This window comes from Heptranchias perlo, chromosome 34 (genome assembly GCF_035084215.1).
Source record: "Heptranchias perlo isolate sHepPer1 chromosome 34, sHepPer1.hap1, whole genome shotgun sequence".
In the NCBI taxonomy this organism is placed as follows: Eukaryota; Metazoa; Chordata; class Chondrichthyes; order Hexanchiformes; family Hexanchidae; genus Heptranchias; species Heptranchias perlo.
Window position 1 is genome coordinate 450980 of NC_090358.1, and position 19841 is coordinate 470820.

At 48.5% G+C, this 19841-nt stretch overlaps 1 protein-coding gene across 1 annotated transcript; it reads right to left on the minus strand.

The window, feature by feature from the left end:
- Positions 1–10545: 10545 nt before the first annotated feature.
- On the minus strand, positions 10546–18307 carry arpin (actin related protein 2/3 complex inhibitor). The gene is made up of 6 exons (XM_067971124.1): positions 18294–18307; positions 18165–18262; positions 17972–18045; positions 13170–13436; positions 12631–12892; positions 10546–11786 (listed from the first exon to the last, which is right to left on the minus strand). Exons 1-6 carry the CDS (start codon positions 18305–18307, stop codon positions 11521–11523), a joined length of 981 nt encoding a protein of 326 aa, XP_067827225.1. The 3' UTR covers positions 10546–11520.
- Positions 18308–19841: the final 1534 nt, after the last annotated feature.

Sequence of the window (19841 nt, forward strand, 5' to 3'; positions counted from 1 at the left end):
TTGTGAGGGTTCCTGCCTCCACAACCCTTTCAGGCAGTGAGTTCCAGACTCCAACCACCCTCTGGGTGAAAAAGTTCTTTCTCAAATCCCCTCTAAACCTCCCGCCTTTTACCTTCAATCTATGTCCCCTTGTTATAGTACCCTCAACGAAGGGAAAAAGCTCCTTAGTATCCATCCTATCTGTGCCCCTCATAATTTTGTACACCTCAATCATGTCCCCCCTCAGCCTCCTCTGCTCCAAGGAAAACAAACCCAATCTTCCCAGTCTCTCTTCATAGCTGAAGCGCTCCAGCCCTGGTAACATCCTGGTGAATCTCCTCTGCACCCTCTCCAAAGCGATCACATCCTTCCTGTAGTGTGGCGACCAGAACTGCACACAGTACTCCAGCTGTGGCCTAACCAGTGTTTTATACAGCTCCATCATAACCTCCTTGCTCTTATATTCTATGCCTCGGCTAATAAAGGCAAGTATCCCATATGCCTTCTTTACCACCTTATCTACCTGTTCCGCCGCCTTCAGGGATCTGTGAACTTGCACACCAAGATCCCTCTGACCCTCTGTCTTGCCTAGGGTCCTCCCATTCATTGTGTATTCCCTTGCCTTGTTAGTCCCTCCAAAGTGCATCACCTCGCACTTTTCCGGGTTAAATTCCATTTGCCACTGTTCCGCCCATCTGACCAACCCATCTATATCGTCCTGCAGACTGAGGCTATCCTCCTCGCTATTTACCACCCTACCAATTTTTGTATCATCAGCGAACTTACTGATCATACCTTTTACATTCATATCCTAGTCATTAATGTAGACCACAAACAGCAAGGGACCCAGCACCGATCCCTGTGGTACCCCACTGGCCACAGGCTTCCAGTCACAAAAACAACCTTCGACCATCACCCTCTGCCTTCTGCCACTAAGCCAGTTTTGTATCCAAAGTGCCAACTACTCTAATATTAACTGGAATAGAATCAGTGTAAAAGTATAGAGGGTGCAGAATTCTTAAAATGCATTCAGGAGAACTTTTTTAGCCAGTACATAGCAAGCCCAACAAGAGAGGGAGCAGTTCTGGACTTAGGTGGGCAGGTGCAAAGGGTACTATTTTGGTGGTAGTGATCATAATTCAGTTAGATTTAGTGTAGTTATAGAAAAGGACAAAGATAGAACAGGAGTAAAAGTCCTCAACTGGGGAATGGCCAATTTTACTAAGCTAAGATGTGATTTAGCAAAAGTGGACTGGAAACAGCTACTTTAAGGTAAATCAGTGCAGGAGCAGTGGGAGGCAGTCAAGGGGGTGAGAGCAAATATGTTCCCACAAAGAATAAGGGAGGGACTTCCAAATCTAGAGCCCCCTGGATGTCAAGGAGCATACAGGGTAACTTAAGGCAAAAAAGGGAAGCTTATGTCAGACACTGAGAGCTCAATACTGCAGAAAGCCTAGAGAAGTATAGAAAGTGCAAGGGTGAAATTAAAAAGGAAATTAGGAAAGCAAAGAGAGGGCATGAAAAAAATTGGCAATTAAAATCAAGGAAAACCCAAAGATGTTTTATAAATACATAAAGAGCAAGAGGATAACTAAGGAAAGAGTAGGGCCTATTAGAGACCAAAAAGGTAACCTGTGTGTGGAGGTGGAAGATGTGGGAATGGTTCTTAATGAATACTTTGCGTCTGTCTTCACAAAAGAGGGGGACGATGCAGAGATTATAGTTAAGGAGGAGGAGTGTGAAATATTGGATGGGATAAACATAGTGAGAGAGGAAATATTAAAGGGTTTGGTGTCTTTGAAAGTAGATAAATCACCAGGCCCGGATGAAATGTATCCCAGGCTGTTAAGAGAAGCCAGGGAGGAAATAGCGGAGGCTCTGACCATCATTTTCCAATCCTCCCTGGACACAGGCGTGGGGCCGGAGGATTGGAGGACTGCTAACGTTATACCATTGTTTAAAAAGGGAGCGAGGGATAGACCGAGTAATTACAGGCCAGTCAGTCTTACCTCGGTGGTGGGCAAATTATTGCAAAAATTGAGGGACAGTATTAATCGTCATTTAGAAAGGCACAGATTAATCAAGGTCAGTCAGCATGGATTTGTTAAGGGACAGTCGTGTCTGACTAACTTGATTGAATTTTTGAGGAGACAACAAGGAGGGTCGATGAGGTTAGTGAGTTCGATGTAGTCCACATGGATTTTAACAAGGCTTTTGACAAGATCCCACATGGCAGACTGGTCAGAAAAGTAAAAGCCCAAGGGAAAGTGGCAAGTGGATCCAAAATTGGCTCAGTGGCAGGAAGCAAGGGGTAATGGTCGATGGGTGTTTTTGTGACTGGAAGGCTGTTTCCAGTGGGGTCCCTTGCTTTTTGTGGTATATAGCAATGATTTAGATTTAAATGTAGGGGGCATGATTAAGAAGTTTGCAGATGATACAAAAATTGGCCCCGTGGTTGATAGTGAGGAGGAAAGCTGTAGACTGCAGGAAGATATCAATGGACTGGTCAGGTGGGCAGAACAGTGGCAAATGTATGGGTACGGTAGCATAGTGGTTATGTTACTGGGCTAGTAATCCAGAGGCCTGGACCAAAATCCAGAGTCATGAGTTCAAATCCCGCCACGGCAGCTGGCGAATTTAAATTCAATTAATTAAATTTTTTAAAAATCTGGAATTAAAATACTAGTATCAGTAATGATGGCCATGAAACTACCGGATTGTCGTAAAAACCCATCTGGTTCACTAATGTCCTTTAGGGAAGGAAGCCTGCTGCCCTTACCCGGTCTGGCCTATATGTGACTCCAGACCCACAGCAATGTGGTTGATTCTTAATTGCCCTCTGAAATGGCCGAGCAAGACACTCAGTTGTAAAAATCTTGCTACAAAAAGTCATAATAAGAATAAAACCGGACGGACCACCCGGCATCGGACCACTAGGCACCGGACACGACAACGGCAAAACACCAAGCCCAGTCGACCCTGCAAGGTCCTCCTTACTAACATCTGGGGACTTGTGCCAAAATTGGGAGAGCTGTCCCACAGACTAGTCAAGCAACAGCCTGACATAGCCATACTCACAGAATCATACCTTTCAGCCAATGTCCCAGACTCTTCCATCACCATCCCTGGGTACGTCCTGTCCCACCGGCAGGACAGACCCACCAGAGGTGGCGGTACAGTGATATACAGTCAGGAGGGAGTGGCCCTGGGAGTCCTCAACATTGACTCTGGACCCCATGAAATCTCATGGCATCAGGTCAAACATGGGCAAGGAAACCTCCTGCTGATCACCACCTACCGTCCTCCCTCAGCTGATGAATCAGTCCTCCTCCATGTTGAACACCACTTGGAGGAAGCACTGAGGGTAGCAAGGGCACAGAATGTACTCTGGGTGGGGGACTTCAATGTCCATCACCAAGAGTGGCTCGGTAGCACCACTACTGACCGAGCTGGCCGAGTCCTGAAGGACATAGCTGCTAGACTGGGCCTGCGGCAGGTGGTGAGCGAACCAACACAAGGGAAAAACTTACTTGACCTCGTCCTCACCAATCTACCTGTTGCAAATGCATCTGTCCATGACAGTATTGGTAGGAGTGACCACCGCACAGTCCTCGTGGAGATGAAGTCCCGTCTTCGCACTGAGGACACCATCCAACGTGTTGTGTGACACTACCACCGTGCTAAATGGGATAGATTCAGAACAGATCTAGCAGCTCAAAACTGGGCATCCATGAGGCGCTGTGGGCCATCAGCAGCAGCAGAATTGTATTCCAGCACAATCTGCAACCTCATGGCCCGGCATATTCCTCACTCTACCATTACCAACAAGCCTGGGGATCAACCCTGGTTCAATGAGGAGTGTAGAAGAGCATGCCAGGAGCAGCACCAGGCGTACCTAAAAATGAGGTGCCAACCTGGTGAAGCTACAACTCAGGACTATATGCATGGTAAACAGCGGAAGCAACATGCTATAGACAGAGCTAAGCGATTCCACAATCAACGGATCAGATCAAAGCTCTGCAGTCCTGCCACATCCAGTCATGAATGGTGGTGGACAATTAAACAACTAATGGGAGGAGGAGGCTCTGCAAACATCCCCATCCTCAATGATGGTGGAGTCCAGCACGTGAGTGCAAAAGACAAGGCTGAAGCGTCTGTAACCATCTTCAGCCAGAAGTGCCGAGTGGATGATCCATCTCGGCCTCCTCCCGATATCCCCACCATCACAAAAGCCAGTCTTCAGACAATTCGATTCACTCCACGTGATATCAAGAAACGGCTGAGTGCACTGGATACAGCAAAGGCTGTGGGCCCCGACAACATCCCGGCTGTAGTGCTGAAGACTTATGCTCCAGAACTATCTGCGCCTCTAGCCAAGCTGTTCCAGTACAGCTACAACACTGGCATCCACCCGACAATGTGGAAAATTACCCAGGTATGTCCTGTCCACAAAAAGCAGGACAAATCCAATCCGGCCAATTACTGCCCCATCAGTCTACTCTCAATCATCAGCAAAGTGATGGAAGGTGTCGTCGACAGTGCTATCAAGCGGCACTTACTCACCAATAACCTGCTCACCGATGCTCAGTTTGGGTTCCGCCAGGACCACTCGGCTCCAGATCTCATTACAGCCTTGGTCCAAACATGGACAAAAGAGCTGAATTCCAGAGGTGAGGTGAGAGTGACTGCCCTTGACATCAAGGCAGCATTTGACTGAGTGTGGCACCAAGGAGCCCTAGTAAAATTGAAGTCAATGGGAATCAGGGGAAAACTCTCCTGTGGCTGGAGTCATACCTGGCACAAAGGATGAAGGGTTCTCAAAATTCCTAAATTTTTCATATCAACGAGGATATGACTTTTGGACTTTTATGGCAGAGGACCCAACTGCTGGGTTAAATGTGGAACCCTGCAGACAGGAGATTAGGCCCATGAGGGCCTGGGACTGGACATGCCCGGGCTTGTTGGGTGCAGTGTGGGTTGTTGCCTGAAACCAGACAATGAGAAGAGACAGAATACGCATTCTTCCCTTTAAAACAATCAAGCCAGAGAAAGACTTCATCTTACACGAAACTAAAGCCCATCAAAACCTTGCATAAATAATCACTAAGGCACGAAGGCAACAATGGAGAAATTATGCGAGCCCATCAAGACGTCACATATACAATGGCTTTCAGTTCAAGACTAGCTTGTGGGATTAAAAATAAAATCGTTGGACTATAACTTGGTGTTGTAAAATTGTTTACAATTGTTAACCCCAGTCCATCACCGGCATCTCCACATCAGTTCAAGACTAGTTAGGGGGGCAAGAAGGCAACGATAAACATTATGCGAGCCCATTAAAAACAACGAGACAACCGCCCCAAAACCAGTTAAGGCGAAAAACTATAATCACCTGAAGAAGCCCACCGAAATCAGACAAAGAACTAACCTTGATTGGGCACTCAGATAAGAAATTCGAAAAAATTCGAAGGGGCAGGGTGAGCAGTTTTGGAGCAGGTTTTAAGCAGAGGTTGTAAGCAGGTTTTAAGCGGTTGAAGCAGAGTTTAAGCAGGGAGAGGGGGCTGAGCCGAGCGGAGGAAGGAGATCCGGAGGTTCTCAGGCCCGCAGGCAACATCACGGTGAGAGGCACGGTGTGGCAGGCTCAACCGAAGACAACAAGGCTGCAACCGCAGCCCTCCACGAAGATCGACCACGCACAACCGCGTCTTACCGCATCAGCGGACTCCACCCAACTGAAGAACCTTCGCAGATTCCACAGACCAGGACCACGTGGGGACGGCAGGCCCCAAAGGACACAAAGAGCGTACCCCAAAACTGCAACCGGCTTACCTGGCTGGATTTCGAACTGTCAAGGAACCCTGGTTGGTGACCATGATCCCTGACCTCTCCAAGTTCAATTTAGTTAGGATTTGGGGGTGGGACAAGGGGAAGGGGATTAGTAGCGTGATTTTCTCTCATTATGCTGTGTGTTCCCCATTCTTAACTAAGTGTACTTTTGTAGGTCTGTATAATCTCAGTGTAATCCTAATGTTATAAGTTCATTTGTGACTTCAATAAACCCAGTTTTTCTTGCACCAAAACCAGTTGTCTGCTGCACTTTGTCACAACCCCCAAATAAGTCCAAGGTCGAGAACCCAGGGAGTGGGAGCGATTCGAACCGCTCAAAAGTCAAGAGGTGAAGCTGACACACACCACTACCCCCTACAAGGAAGATGGTAGTGGTTGTTGGAGGCCAATCATCTCAGCCCCAGGGCGTTGCTGCAGGAGTTCCTCAGGGCAGTGTCCTAGGCCCAACCATCTTTAGCTGCTTCATCAATGACCTTCCCTCCATCATTAGGTCAGAAATGGGGATGTTTGCTGATGATTGCACAGTGTTCAGTTCCATTCGCAACCTCTCAGATAATGAAGCAGTCCATGCCCGCATGCAGCAAGACCTGAACAACATCCAGGCGTGGGCTGATAAGTGGCAAGTAACATTCGCGCCAGACATGTGCCAGGCAATGACCATCTCCAAGAGAGAGGCTAACCACCTCCCCTTGACATTCAACGGCATTACCATCGCCAAATCCCCCACCATCAACATCCTGGGTCACCATTGACCAGAAACTTAACTAGACCAGCCATATAAATACTGTGGCTACAAGAGCAGGTCAGAGGCTGGGTATTCTGCGGCGAGTGACTCACCTCCTGACTCCCAAAAGCCTTTCCACCATCTGCAAGGCACAAGTCAGGAGTGTGATGGAATACTCTCCACTTGCCTGGATGAGTGCAGCTCCAACAACACTCAAGAAGCTCGACACCATCCAGGACAAAGCAGCCCGCTTGATTGGCACCCCATCCACCACCCTAAACATTCACTCCCTTCACCACCGGCGCACAGTGGCTGCAATGTGTACCATCCACAGGATGCACTGCAGCAACTCGCCAAGGCTTCTTCAACAGCACCTCCCAAACCTGCGACCTCTACCACCTAGAAGGACAAGAGCAGCAGGCACATGGGAACAACACCACCTGCACGTTCCCCTCCAAGTCACACACCATCCAGACTTGGAAATATATCGCCGTTCCTTCATCGTTGCTGGGTCAAAATCCTGGAACTCCCTTCCTAACAGCACTGTGGGAGAACCGTCACCACACGGACTGCAGCAGTTCAAGAAGACGGCTCACCACCACCTGCTCAAGGGCAATTAGGGATGGGCAATAAATGCCGGCCTCGCCAGCGACGCCCACATCCCATGAACAAATTTTTAAAAAAGGACTGGTAGATAAGGTGGTTAAAATGGCAGACGGGATACTTCCCTTTATTAGCCAAGGCATAGAACCTAAGAGCAGGGAGGTTATGCTGGAACTGTATAAAACACTGGTTAGGCCACAGCTTGAGTACTGTGTACAGTTATGGTCACATTACAGGAAAGGTGTGTTTGCACTGGAGAGGGTACAGAGGAGATTTACGAGGATGTTGCCAGGGCTGGAGAATTTTAAGCTATGAGGAAAAATTGGATAGGCTGGGGTTGTTTTCCTTGAAACAGAGGAGGCTGAGGGGAGATTTAATTGAGGTGTATAAAATTATGAGGGGCCAGACAGAGTGAATAGGAAGGACCTATTTCTCTAAGCAGAAGGGACAATAACCAGGGAGCATAGATTTAAAGTAATTGGTGGAAGGATTAGAGGGGAGCTGAAGAGAATTTTTTTCACCTAGAGGGTGGTGGGGTCTGGAACTCACTGCCTGAAAGGGTGGGAGAGGCAGAAACCCTCAACTCATTTAAATGCACTGGAATGCCGTAACCTACAAGGCTACGGACGAAGAGCTAGAAATTGGGATTAGGCTGGATAGCTCTTGTTCGGCTGGCACAGACACGATGGGCCGATTGGCCTCCTTCTGTGCCGCAAATTTCTATGATTATGCCTTCCCACCAGTTGTGGCATTACAGGGAGAGGGCACTGAGTTACAGCATCACATGTTGACATAGGCATTTTCCATTATAAATATCGCTGCATATAATGACACCACTATTTACTGCCAGAATGGAGATAATTGGGTAATTCAGCTGTCAATCACTGCTGTAAGTGACTGGGATTGATTTTACGCTCATAGTTTGTATTATGTAACTATCCTCCACTCTCTGCATTTTGCTGGAGAAATCACTCTGCTTTTACTGGGAGACGTAACTCTGCTTCGGTCATGTGTTCTGTTTGCTGTAGTTTGTAGAGACTCTTTAAATAGACTCTGTAGACTGTTTGCTGTGAGTCCTGCCGTAAGTACTGCCCCGCCTCCAACCCATTGGCTGACACAGTGATATCAATAGACACTTGAACATGGACGCAAAAATCTATAATGGAAGTAGTGACAGAAAGGGAGGCAGATATAAGAAATTTTATACAAAAATATAAAGACTCGGGAGATTGAGGCCCTAGTCAAAAAGAAGAAGGAGGCATATGACATGCATAGGCAGCTGGGATCAAGTGGATCCCTTGAAGAGTATAGAGATTGCCGGAGTAGAGTTAAGAGAGAAATCAGGAGGGCAAAAAGGGGATATGAGATTGCTTTGGCAGATAAGGCAAAGGTGAATCCAAAGAGCTTCTACAAATACATAAAGGGCAAAAGGGTAACTAGGGAGAGAGTAGGGCCTCTTAAGGATCAACAAGGTCATCTATGTGCGGAACCACAAGAGATGGGTGAGATCCTGAATGAATATTTCACATCGGTATTTACGGTTGAGAAAGGCATGGATGTTAGGGAACTTGGGGAAATAAATAGTGATGTCTTGAGGAGTGTACATATTACAGAGAGGGAGGTGCTGGAAGTCTTAACACGCATCAAGGTAGATAAATCTCCGGGACCTGATGAAATGTATCCCAGGACGTTATGGGAGGTTAGGGAGGAAATTGCGGGTCCCCTAGCAGAGATATTTGAATCATCCACCACTACAGGTGAGGTGCCTGAAGATTGGAGGGTAGCAAATGTTGTGCCTTTGTTTAAGAAGGGCGGCAGGGAAAAGCCTGGGAACTACAGACCAGTGAGCCTGACATCTGTAGTGGGTAAGTTGTTAGAGGGTATTCTGAGGGACAGGATCTACAGGCATTTGGAGAAGCAGGGACTAATTAGGAACAGTCAGCATGGTTTTGTGAGAGGAAAATCATGTCTCACGAATTTGATTGAGTTTTTTGAAGGGGTAACCAAGAAGATAGATGAGGGCTGTGCAGTCGACATGGTCTACATGGACTTCAGCAAAGCATTTGACAAGGTACCGCATGGTAGGTTGTTACATAAGGTTAAATCTCATGGGATCCAAGGTGAGGTAGCCAATTGGATACAAAATTGGCTTGACGACAGAAGACAGAGGGTGGTTGTAGAGGGTTGTTTTTCAAACTGGATGCCTGTGTCCAGCGGTGTGCCTCAGGGATCGGTGCTGGGTCCGCTGTTATTTGTTATTTATATTAATGATTTGGATGAGAATTTAGGAGGCATGGTTAGTAAGTTTGCAGATGACACCAAGATTGGTGGCATTGTGGACAGTGAAGAAGGTTATCTAGGATTGCAACGGGATCTTGATAAATTGGGCCAGTGGGCCGATGAATGGCAGATGGAGTTTAATTTAGATAAATGGGAGGTGATGCATTTTGGTAGATCGAATCGGGCCAGGACCTACTCCGTTAATGGTAGGGCGTTGGGGAGAGTTATAGAACAAAGAGATCTAGGAGTATAGGTTCATAGCTCCTTGAAAGTGGAGTCACAGGTGGATAGGGTGGTGAAGAAGGCATTCAGCATGCTTGGTTTCATTGGTCAGGACATTGAATACAGGAGTTGGGATGTCTTGTTGAAGTTGTACAAGACATTAGTTAGGCCACACTTGGAATACTGTGTACAGTTCTGGTCACCCTATTATAGAAAGGATATTATTAAACTAGAAAGAGTGCAGAAAAGATTTACTAGGATGCTACTGGGACTTGATGGTTTGACTTATAGGGAGAGGTTGGATAGACTGAGACTTTTTTCCCTGGAGAGTAGGAGGTTTAGGGGTGATCTTATAGAAGTCTATAAAATAATGAGGGGCATAGATAAGGTAGATAGTCAAAATCTTTTCCCAAAGGTAGGGGAGTCTATAATGAGGGGGCATAGATTTAAAGTGAGAGGGGAGAGATACAAAAGGGTCCAGAGGGGCAATTTTTTCACTCAAAGGGTGGTGAGTGTCTGGAACGAGCTGCCAGAGGCAGTAGTAGAGGCGGGTACAATTTTGTCTTTTAAAAAGCATTTGGACAGTTACATGGGTAAGATGGGTATAGAGGGATATGGGCCAAGTGCAGGCAATTGGGACTAGCTTAGTGGTATAAACTGGGCGACATGGACATGTTGGGCCGAAGGGCCTGTTTCCATGTTGTAACTTCTATGATTCTATGATAGATTTTCTAAAAACAAAAAACATTTGGATTGTCTCCAAGTTCCCAATAATAAGGCAGTGCCTCTTACATCAACTCTTGTTATGTTAAGTGCTTGTGGATGGTTCATGAAAATATTTTATTCAGGATTTATTTGCATAATAAAGTAACACACTGGACTGTCTGGGTCACAGCAAAGCTTTATTTCATAAAAATGGTTATTGTTAATACTAACTAACTTCTACAAATAATCTTATATTTCTTCAGAGATTTAATGGTGAAGTCGGCCAGTTTTCCTTCATTGTTCCAAACCTTGAACCTTTACCTGAGTGAGAGCTAATTACCCATCTCCCACCTCATTAATGCCCACGGTTCAGTTAGTAAAGATTCCCGTTTACTGCAGAACCTTCCCGTTTACTGAGGGAGACAAGTGAAAACCAAAAACTTCCCCTTCTCGGAAAAATGGATCAGGATTTCGGTTTGAATCCGGGCTTTTATTTATTTATAATGCTTAACTTGGCTCAAGATGTGCTTCGTAATCCAACTGAATTAAAAGGATTCAGTACGATCGTCCACAGTGGGAATTAAATCTATTTAACTCTTGACATCCCTCACTGATATCCAGGACTGTAAAGGTTGCAGTCTTATGCATTACTAACAGTTACTTTATACCAGTACTTCTACATATATCTCATTGTTAAGGCAGAAGCCTCCTCTTTAGTACCTTACCTTATTGGAATTAATGTATTACTTCACGCAGTATGACCAATCACTACTTCTCACCAGTGTTAGAATCTCCAAAGACTGAAACCTCACCGGTCCAAGTAACTACATTAAACTGAAAATTCGCAGCTGCAGTTTGTGGAGCCCTTTCAAATACTTTGGTACTCCAATTATTAATGACCAATGGAATGTCTCCAAAGAAGAGTTCTCCATCTGATTGAGCACTTTGCTTGTCAGTATCTTTTTAGGGCCAATAGTTCAATGATTAGCCATAAAATTTTAGACCAAAATAGTTGTGGGGAAGTTAACTCTAAAATGTTGCATTTGTTGCACCTTCTCCGATATTCCCTTCTAGCAGCAAGTCGCAAAGCATCGTCATTTTGCTGGCCTTCTCATGGGCTGTGGGGCATTCTTTGCTTCAATTCAAGTGACTATGGCCCTTTACAATTGGTTTATGATCCTTAAGTTAAGCATCTCCTTAAAATATCTGATAAATTTCCCAATAGGAGTGACCGAAGGGCACTCTCTCCATCCATATCTTACCCATTCATCCTCATCAGCTCCTTCTTCTTGTGTGCTAGCTTTGGCCTCTTGTTTATTTTTAGATTTTGCACCAAATACCTCATCAGTCCAAGAAGCTCCCAACTTTTCATCTCCTGAAAAGTTGCATTTAGTCACAGTACCGGCATCCATTTTGGCCAACGTAACTGAAAATCAAGGACTTGGGTTACTACAGTAACAGCCATGCAGTTTTGGGGGGTTTTGGTTCCACTTTTAGTCCTTCAAAAGTTAGTCAAGTTTAGTTTGTGGAAAGGTCACTTGCCTCACCTCATAACTCAAGGACACACAGACCAGGCCACACTCACTGAGCCACCCAGTCAAAGGATACAAGGACCCAAGACTGTGCCACTGCTCTGTCCTCTCAGGGAAAGGAGGAAAATGTGAAGATAAAACAAGATCATCCTTCAGACGACACAAAGCTGGGGTGGAACGTGAGCTGTGAGGAGGATGCAAAGAGGCTCCAATGTGATTTAGACAAGTTGGGTGAGTGGGCAAGAACATGGCAGATGCAGTATAACGTGGATAAATGTGAGATTTACAGCTGCAGGAAATACCCCCTTACACAGACAGTGAAACAACAGATAGGTTAGTTCACAATAAATACTTGAAAACATTTTCCTTATCAGCATTCCTGGGCTGTTTAAATGACCCAATATAAAACAGTCATTGACCCAGAAAAAGTTAAAATCCTTCTATCTTTAAAACAAGATTTAGATTGGAGTTCTTCAAACCATAAAAAAAACATATTCACCAGACATTTATTTAATTGCTGTTTGTGGGATCTTGCTGTGCACACATTGGCTGCGACGTTTCCTACATTACAACAGTGACTACTCTTCAAAGGCAAATTATTGGTTGTGAAGCACTTTGGGACATCCTTAGGACGTGAAAGGCATTATATAAATTCAAGTTCTTTCTTCAGAAAGCAGGTGAATGGAGAGATGATTGACAACAGCAAAAACCAGCAGCATTCACATAACATCAACTTACATATAAACGGACCTTCCCCATCGGTTTTCAGTCCATCTCCAATCTCCAGCTCAATTTTGTCCATCTCTCCCTCGGAAATCCAAAAACTAAGGCTCTGATTAGGTGTGTACATCCGAAAGATTCTCACCAGCTGTGATTTGTTTATCAAATGCTTCAGCTCTTCCACTGAAATCTTATCTGTTTGTCCTTTTTCTTCCACTTCTATCACACAATGCAGCACATGAGAACATAAGACAAGACTGAGGGAAAGGACAGTCCAGTCCTTCATTTGTCTCAACATTTACCTCCAGGTGTTGGACCTGCATAGACTATTTTCCACCTCTGCTTGTTTTGTGACCATCCTCAAATCACATCTGGCTCACTGGGGTTTTTCTTTCTTTTTGAGTATTTTAGCTTCAACACTGTCCAACACTAAAGAGCAACCCTATCATTCAATACTGCCCCCAAAGCCCGTCCTTCCACCTGCCAGCACTCCCCACCTCTCCCTGCATGAATGAATTAAAGATGGGCTGAATGGCCTTTAACATCTGCAATTATCTTGTGGTCTTTAAAGAATAAACTCCAACCTCTGAAAGGGAATGAAATCTCCCATCATACCACAAGTCTAAAGTGGGGTGAATCTCACTGACACTAAATTCTCGAGCAGGGAAAATTCCAAATGCTGACGATCTCCAGAGCATCAATAAGCCCCATACTTCCTGAAAGAATACACTATCACTGAAGTTTGCTTCTATCTCTGCCCCATGAGAATCAAACTTTCTTTTGTGGATTCTTGTTGGTTTAATGTACAGAATGAAGTAGTGATCCTGAAAAGTACACGAGCAATTCAAGAAAAGAATTTTAATACATGTTTGGCTACTTACATATTAACATAACATTCTCTTAACTTTCCCTTTCACATTCTTTGTAGACAGAATGAAAGTACGTTATTATTTTATTGTCCCACCCTTTATTTGGCTGGTCCATTACAATTTGGGTTTTGCCCCAATATTCTTCATTCGGGCTCCGACCACAGATTGAGATAACGTGACAGGTGTCGAGCACTGGATTTCTATCAAGTGTCCGTGTCCACTTTGCAAAATGGAAAACTTCACACTGCCAGGTTGTAGCTTCCAGGTGGAAATTAATAGCTGAATTTATTGACAAGAATTGTAATTGCACAGAATCAAATGATTACAGTAGGAACATACAAACAGCAGTAGGCCATTCAGCCCCTCGAGCCTGTTCCGCCACTCAATGAGATCATGGCTGATCTGTGGCCGAACTCCATATACCTGCCTTAGCCCCATAGCTATTAATACCATTGGTTAACAAAAATATATCAATCTCAGATTTAAAATTAACAATTGAGCTAGCATCAACTTCCGTTTGCGGAAGAGAGTTCCAAACTTCCACCACCCTTTGCGTGTTTCCTAACTTCACTCCTGAAAGTCCTGGCTCTAATTTTTAGGCTACGTCCCCAGTGCTAGACTCCCCAACCAATGGAAATAGCTTCTCTCTACCTACCCTAACAGTTGCCCTTAATATCTTGAAAACTTCAATCAAATCACCCCTTAATTTTCTAAATTGCAGTATAAGGGGTTAGGTCACAGATCAGCCATGATCTCACTGAATGGCGGAACAGGCTCGAGGGGCTGAATGGCCTCCTCCCGTTCCTACTGTGCAATCTCGCTTCGTAATTTAACCCTTGAAGTCCAGGTATCATTCTAGTAAATCTACACTGCACTCCCTCCAAGGCCAATATATCCTTCCTAAGGTGCGGTGCCCAGAACTGAACACAGTCCTCCAGGTGTGGTCTAACCAGGGTTTTGTATAGCTGCAGCATAACTTCTGCTCCCTTGTATTCTAGTCCTCTAGATATAAAGGCCAGCATTCCATTAGTGTTTTTTGATTATTTTCTGTACCTGTCCATGACATTTTAATGATCTATGTACAGGGACCCCTAAGTCTCTTTGGATCTCCACTGTTTCGAGCTTTTCACCATTTAGAAAGTACTCTGATCCTTTTTAGGTCCAAAGTGAATGACCTCACACTTGCCTACATTGAAATCGATTTGTAACATTTTTGCCCATTCACTTAATCTATTAATATCTCTGTAATTTGATGCTTCCATCTACACTGCTTACAATGCTGCCTATCTTTGTGTCATCGGCAAACTTGGATATGTGGCTCTCGATCCCGTCATCTAAGTCGTTAATAAATACAGTGAATAGCTGAGGCCCAACACAGATCCCTGTGAGAGATTAATGTCACAAATATTTAGACAATAAAGGTTTAATCAGTCCACAGAATTTAAATACCTTCTTCAGAACATATTTCTTACACAGTCCAATAATCAGAAAGACTTTGAGGATCTGCTGGTTTTTGTGAACTTTCTGATTTGCAATTCTCGCCTATTGTGTGGAGCGAGTGTCAGTTACAGACACAGACAGTTGAAAACTGGAATCTAATCTTGAAAACCGTGATGTGATGTCTTTATGCAAGAAGAGATTTCATGCCAAGTAAACTTGAGACATTAACAAACTTCCTTTTGAGGCGCCTCCAATTGGGTCAAATTTGAGACAATAAACCCATCTGTAAGTTCACTTTCTTTGACATGGTCACCAATCAAAACCATTCCCTCATCGAATTGGAATCCACAAATAAAATTCTTGGCCCACACAGGATTGGCTTGTGTTCAAAGATTCCTGGGGCTTGGTCCAGAAAAACTACAGAACCTACAGTCCTTAAATCAGACGCTCCCCCGACAGATCCTACAGTCCTTAAATCAGACACCAGACGCTCCCCCGACAGATCCTACAGTCCTTAAATCAGACACCAGACACTCCCCCGACAGATCCTACAGTCCAAACCAGACACCAGACGCTCCCCCGTCGGATCCTACAGTCTTCAGACCACAGACACTGGACATTCCCCCGACAGATACTACTGTCTGAAGCCGATTTTAAATTTACAAAATTTTGTTCTATCTAAGGTGTCATATGAAATAAGTACAATAGATTTTATGGTTTGAAGCTTGTACTCTGCTCGTATCACACCCCACTTTCCCCATTCTATATAAAGTGTGAGGCGTTGCTCAGTGGGAGCTCTCTCGCCTCGGAGTCAGGAGGTCGTGGGGTCAAGTCCCACTCCAGAGACTTGAGCACAAAATCCAGGCTGACACTCCCAGGTCAGTACTGAGGGAGCGCTGCACTGTCGGAGGGTCAGTACTGAGGGAGCGCTGCACTGTCGGGGGGTCAGTACTGAGGGAGCGCTGCACTGTCGGAGGGTCAGTACTGAGGGAGCGCCGCACTGTCGGAGGGTCAGTACTGAGGGAGCGCCGCACTGTCGGAGGGTCAGTACTGAGGGAGCGCCGCACTGTCGGAGGGTCAGTACTGAGGGAGCGCCGCACTGTCGGAGGGTCAGTACTGAGGGAGCGCTGCACTGTCGGAGGGTCAGTACTGAGGGAGCGCCGCACTGTCAGAGGGTCAGTACTGAGGGAGCGCCGCACTGTCGGAGGGTCAGTACTGAGGGAGCGCCGCACTGTCAGAGGGTCAGTACCGAGGGAGCGCTGCACTGTCGGGGGGGTCAGTACTGAGGGAGCGCCGCACTGTCGGGGGGGTCAGTACTGAGGGAGCGCCGCACTGTCGGGGGGGTCAGTACTGAGGGAGCGCCGCACTGTCGGAGGGTCAGTACTGAGGGAGCGCCGCACTGTCGGGGGGGTCAGTACTGAGGGAGCGCCGCACTGTCGGGGGGTCAGTACTGAGGGAGCGCCGCACTGTCGGAGGGTCAGTACTGAGGGAGCGCCGCACTGTCGGAGGGTCAGTACTGAGGGAGCGCCGCACTGTCGGAGGGTCGGTACTGAGGGAGCGCCGCACTGTCGGAGGGTCGGTACTGAGGGAGCGCTGCACTGTCGGAGGGTCGGTACTGAGGGAGCGCCGCACTGTCGGGGGGTCAGTACTGAGGGAGCGCTGCACTGTCGGAGGGTCAGTACTGAGGGAGCGCCGCACTGTCGGGGGGGTCAGTACTGAGGGAGCGCCGCACTGTCGGAGGGTCAGTACTGAGGGAGTGCTGCACTGTCGGAGGGTCAGTACTGAGGGAGCGCCGCACTGTCGGAGGGTCAGTACTGAGGGAGCGCCGCACTGTCGGAGGGTCAGTACTGAGGGAGCGCTGCACTGTCGGAGGGTCAGTACTGAGGGAGCGCCGCACTGTCAGAGGGTCAGTACTGAGGGAGCGCCGCACTGTCGGAGGGTCAGTACTGAGGGAGCGCTGCACTGTCGGAGGGTCAGTACTGAGGGAGCGCCGCACTGTCAGAGGGTCAGTACTGAGGGAGCGCCGCACTGTCGGAGGGTCAGTACTGAGGGAGCGCCGCACTGTCCCCGGACAGATACTACAGTCCTTAGACCAGACACCAGACGCTCCCCCGACAGATCAGGTGGAAGTAAAAAATCCCACAGCCCCTATTTCAAAGAAGAGCAGGGGGGAGTTCTCCCCAGTGTCCTGACCAATATTTATCCCTCAACCAACATCACTAAAAAGATTATCTGTTCACTTATTTCATAGCTGTTTGTGGGATCTTGCTATACACAAATTGGCTGCCATCTTTCCTACATTACAACAGTGACTACACTTCAAAAGTACTTCATTGGCTGTAAAGTGCTTTGGGTCGTCCTGGCGTAGTGAAAGACACTATATAAATGCAAGTTCTTTCTTTCATGATTCCCTATCCAAGGCAGGAAGGTCACCTGATCCCCAGTAATGTGCACATCGCCTGGTCACTGACTTTTAGAACGGATCTTGCAAACGGACAACATGATTCAACGCCCGATCTGTCTTCCCTCTATCAGGAGGCACCTGCTTTTCGCAGTGTTGAGAATCTCGGCCATGGATTGACCCTTTACTGTTTGTAGCGATGATGTCTTATGTCGTCTTTATTCAAAAGGCAAAAGAAAGTAAAAGATACATTAGAAAAGTTTCACTCGAAGGTTTCTCTCTCCATAACTGGCACAATTAGGTAACTGTTGGACTAATCATTGGGAATAAGACAATATGAAGCACATTTTGGCTAGTTTGGAAAATCAAAAGTTTTGGCAGTTGATGTTCAGATAATTAATGTGACAGAGTGAGGGTGGAACTAAAATAAAATCAAGTATTCTAGTAACTTCCTATTTCTTCTCAAAGACGACAGCTCGGTTCTGACAGGCTCTCACCACTTCCACACAGAAACAAGGCAACTGGGATCACATTGGAATCAGCAAACTCCACTCCCCAGTGTGGGCAGAGCGGGGGGAGCGGAGTTTGTAGATTCGGTGTCCAGGTGTCAGGGACTGATCCCACGCAAAGTGCACAGGCATTTGCTCACCTTCTTGTTGCTGCTGTCGGTGATCAGATGCCGGGAGACACCGACCAGCTCACCCTCCACCACAGCCCCAGGACCTCTGCAAATAAAGGCAGTGGTTACAAACTCATCCAAACATCTCAGGCCCCAGGAATGGCCCACGGCTCACAGCTGTCAGTCTAACTCCAGCCCCGGTACCGACCCCTGACCCCGGCACCGGTACCGACCCCTGACGGTTCCCAGCGCTCCGGGTTCACTGGTTTGTTCTTTAATGTTTTATTATCGTAAATCCTCCCGCTCCCGGATCCTGCTCGACTTCCTCATCCAGGGGTCACAGCCCGCAAACCGGTGGCCAATCATTGCCTGCCCTCCAACCCCCCCAAATAAACCCCCTCCAACCCCCCCCGAAATAAACCCCCTCCACCCCCCCCCAATAAACCCCCTCCAACCCCCCCAAATAAACCCCCTCCACCCCCCCCCCAAATAAACCCCCTCCAACCCCCCCTCCAAATAACCCCCCTCCAACCCCCCCTCCAAATAAACCCCCTCCACCCCCCCAAATAAACCCCCCTCCAACCCCCCCCAAATAAACCCCCTCCAACCCCCCCCCCCCAAATAAACCCCCCCAACCCCCCCCCCCAAATAAACCCCCTCCACCCCCCCCCCAAATAAACCCCCCACCCCCCCCCCAATAACCCCCCCAACACCCCCCCCAAATAAACCCCCCCACCCCCCCCCAAATAAACCCCCTCCAACCCCCCCCCCCAAATACCACCCCCCCCCAACCCCCCCCCCAACACCCACCCCCCCCAACAACCCCCTCCAACCCCCCCCAAATAAACCCCCCAACCCCCCCCAAATAACCCCTCCAACCCCCCCCCCCAACAACCCCCCCCAAAAACCCCCTCCACCCCCCCCACCAATAAACCCCCCCCCAACCCCCCCACCCCCCCCAACCCCCCACCCCCCCACATAACCCCCCCACCCCCCCACCCCCACCAACCCACCCCCCACCCCCACCACCCCCCCAACCCCCACCCCCCCCCCACAAACCCCCCCCACCCCCCCCACCAACCCCCCACCAACCCCCCCCCAACCACCCCCCCACAAACCCCCCCCAACCCCCACCCACCCCCCCACCCCCCCCCAAATAAACCCCCCCACCCCCCACCACCCCCCCCCACAACCCCCCCACCCCCCCCCAACCCCCCACCCCCCCCCACCAACCCCCCCAACCCCCCCCCCAACACCCCCCACCCCCCCCACCCCCCAACCACCCCCCCCAATAAACCCCCTCCACCCCCCCCCCCCCCCAACAAACCCCCCCCAACCCCCCCCCCACAAACCCCCCTCCACACCCCCCCCCACACACCCCCCCCACCAACCCCCCCACCAAACAACCCCCCCCCAACCCCACCCCCCCCAACAACCCCCCCACCCCCCCCCCCAACCCCACCCCCCCCCCAAATAAACCCCCCCACCCACCCCCCACACACACCCCCACCCCCCCCCACCCAAACCCCCCCACCCCACCCCACCCCCACCACACAACCCCCCCCAACCACCCCCCAACCCCCCCCCCAAACCCACCCCCCCCCACCAATAACCCCCTCCAACCCCCCCCCACAAATAACCCCCCACCCCCCCCCCACAAAAACCCCCTCCAACCCCCCCCACAACCCCCACCAACCCCCCCCCCCCACACAAACCCCCTCCAACCCCCCCCCCACACAACCCCCCCAACCCCCCCCCCACACCCACCACCCCCACCAACCCCCCCCCACCAACACACCCCCCCCAACCCCCCCCCACACAACCCCCCACCAACCCCCCCCACAAACCCCCTCCACCCCCCCCACAAACCCCCCCACCCCCCCCAACCCCCACCCCCCCC

Coding starts and splice junctions, on each gene's coding strand:
- arpin (XM_067971124.1), bottom strand. Junction 18,046..18,164: donor ACCGTCAGGGGTCGGTACCG/GTGCCGGGGTCA, acceptor TTATTTGCAGAG/GTCCTGGGGCTGTGGTGGAG. Junction 12,893..13,169: donor TTTATTCTTTAAAGACCACA/AGATAATTGCAG, acceptor AGACAAATGAAG/GACTGGACTGTCCTTTCCCT.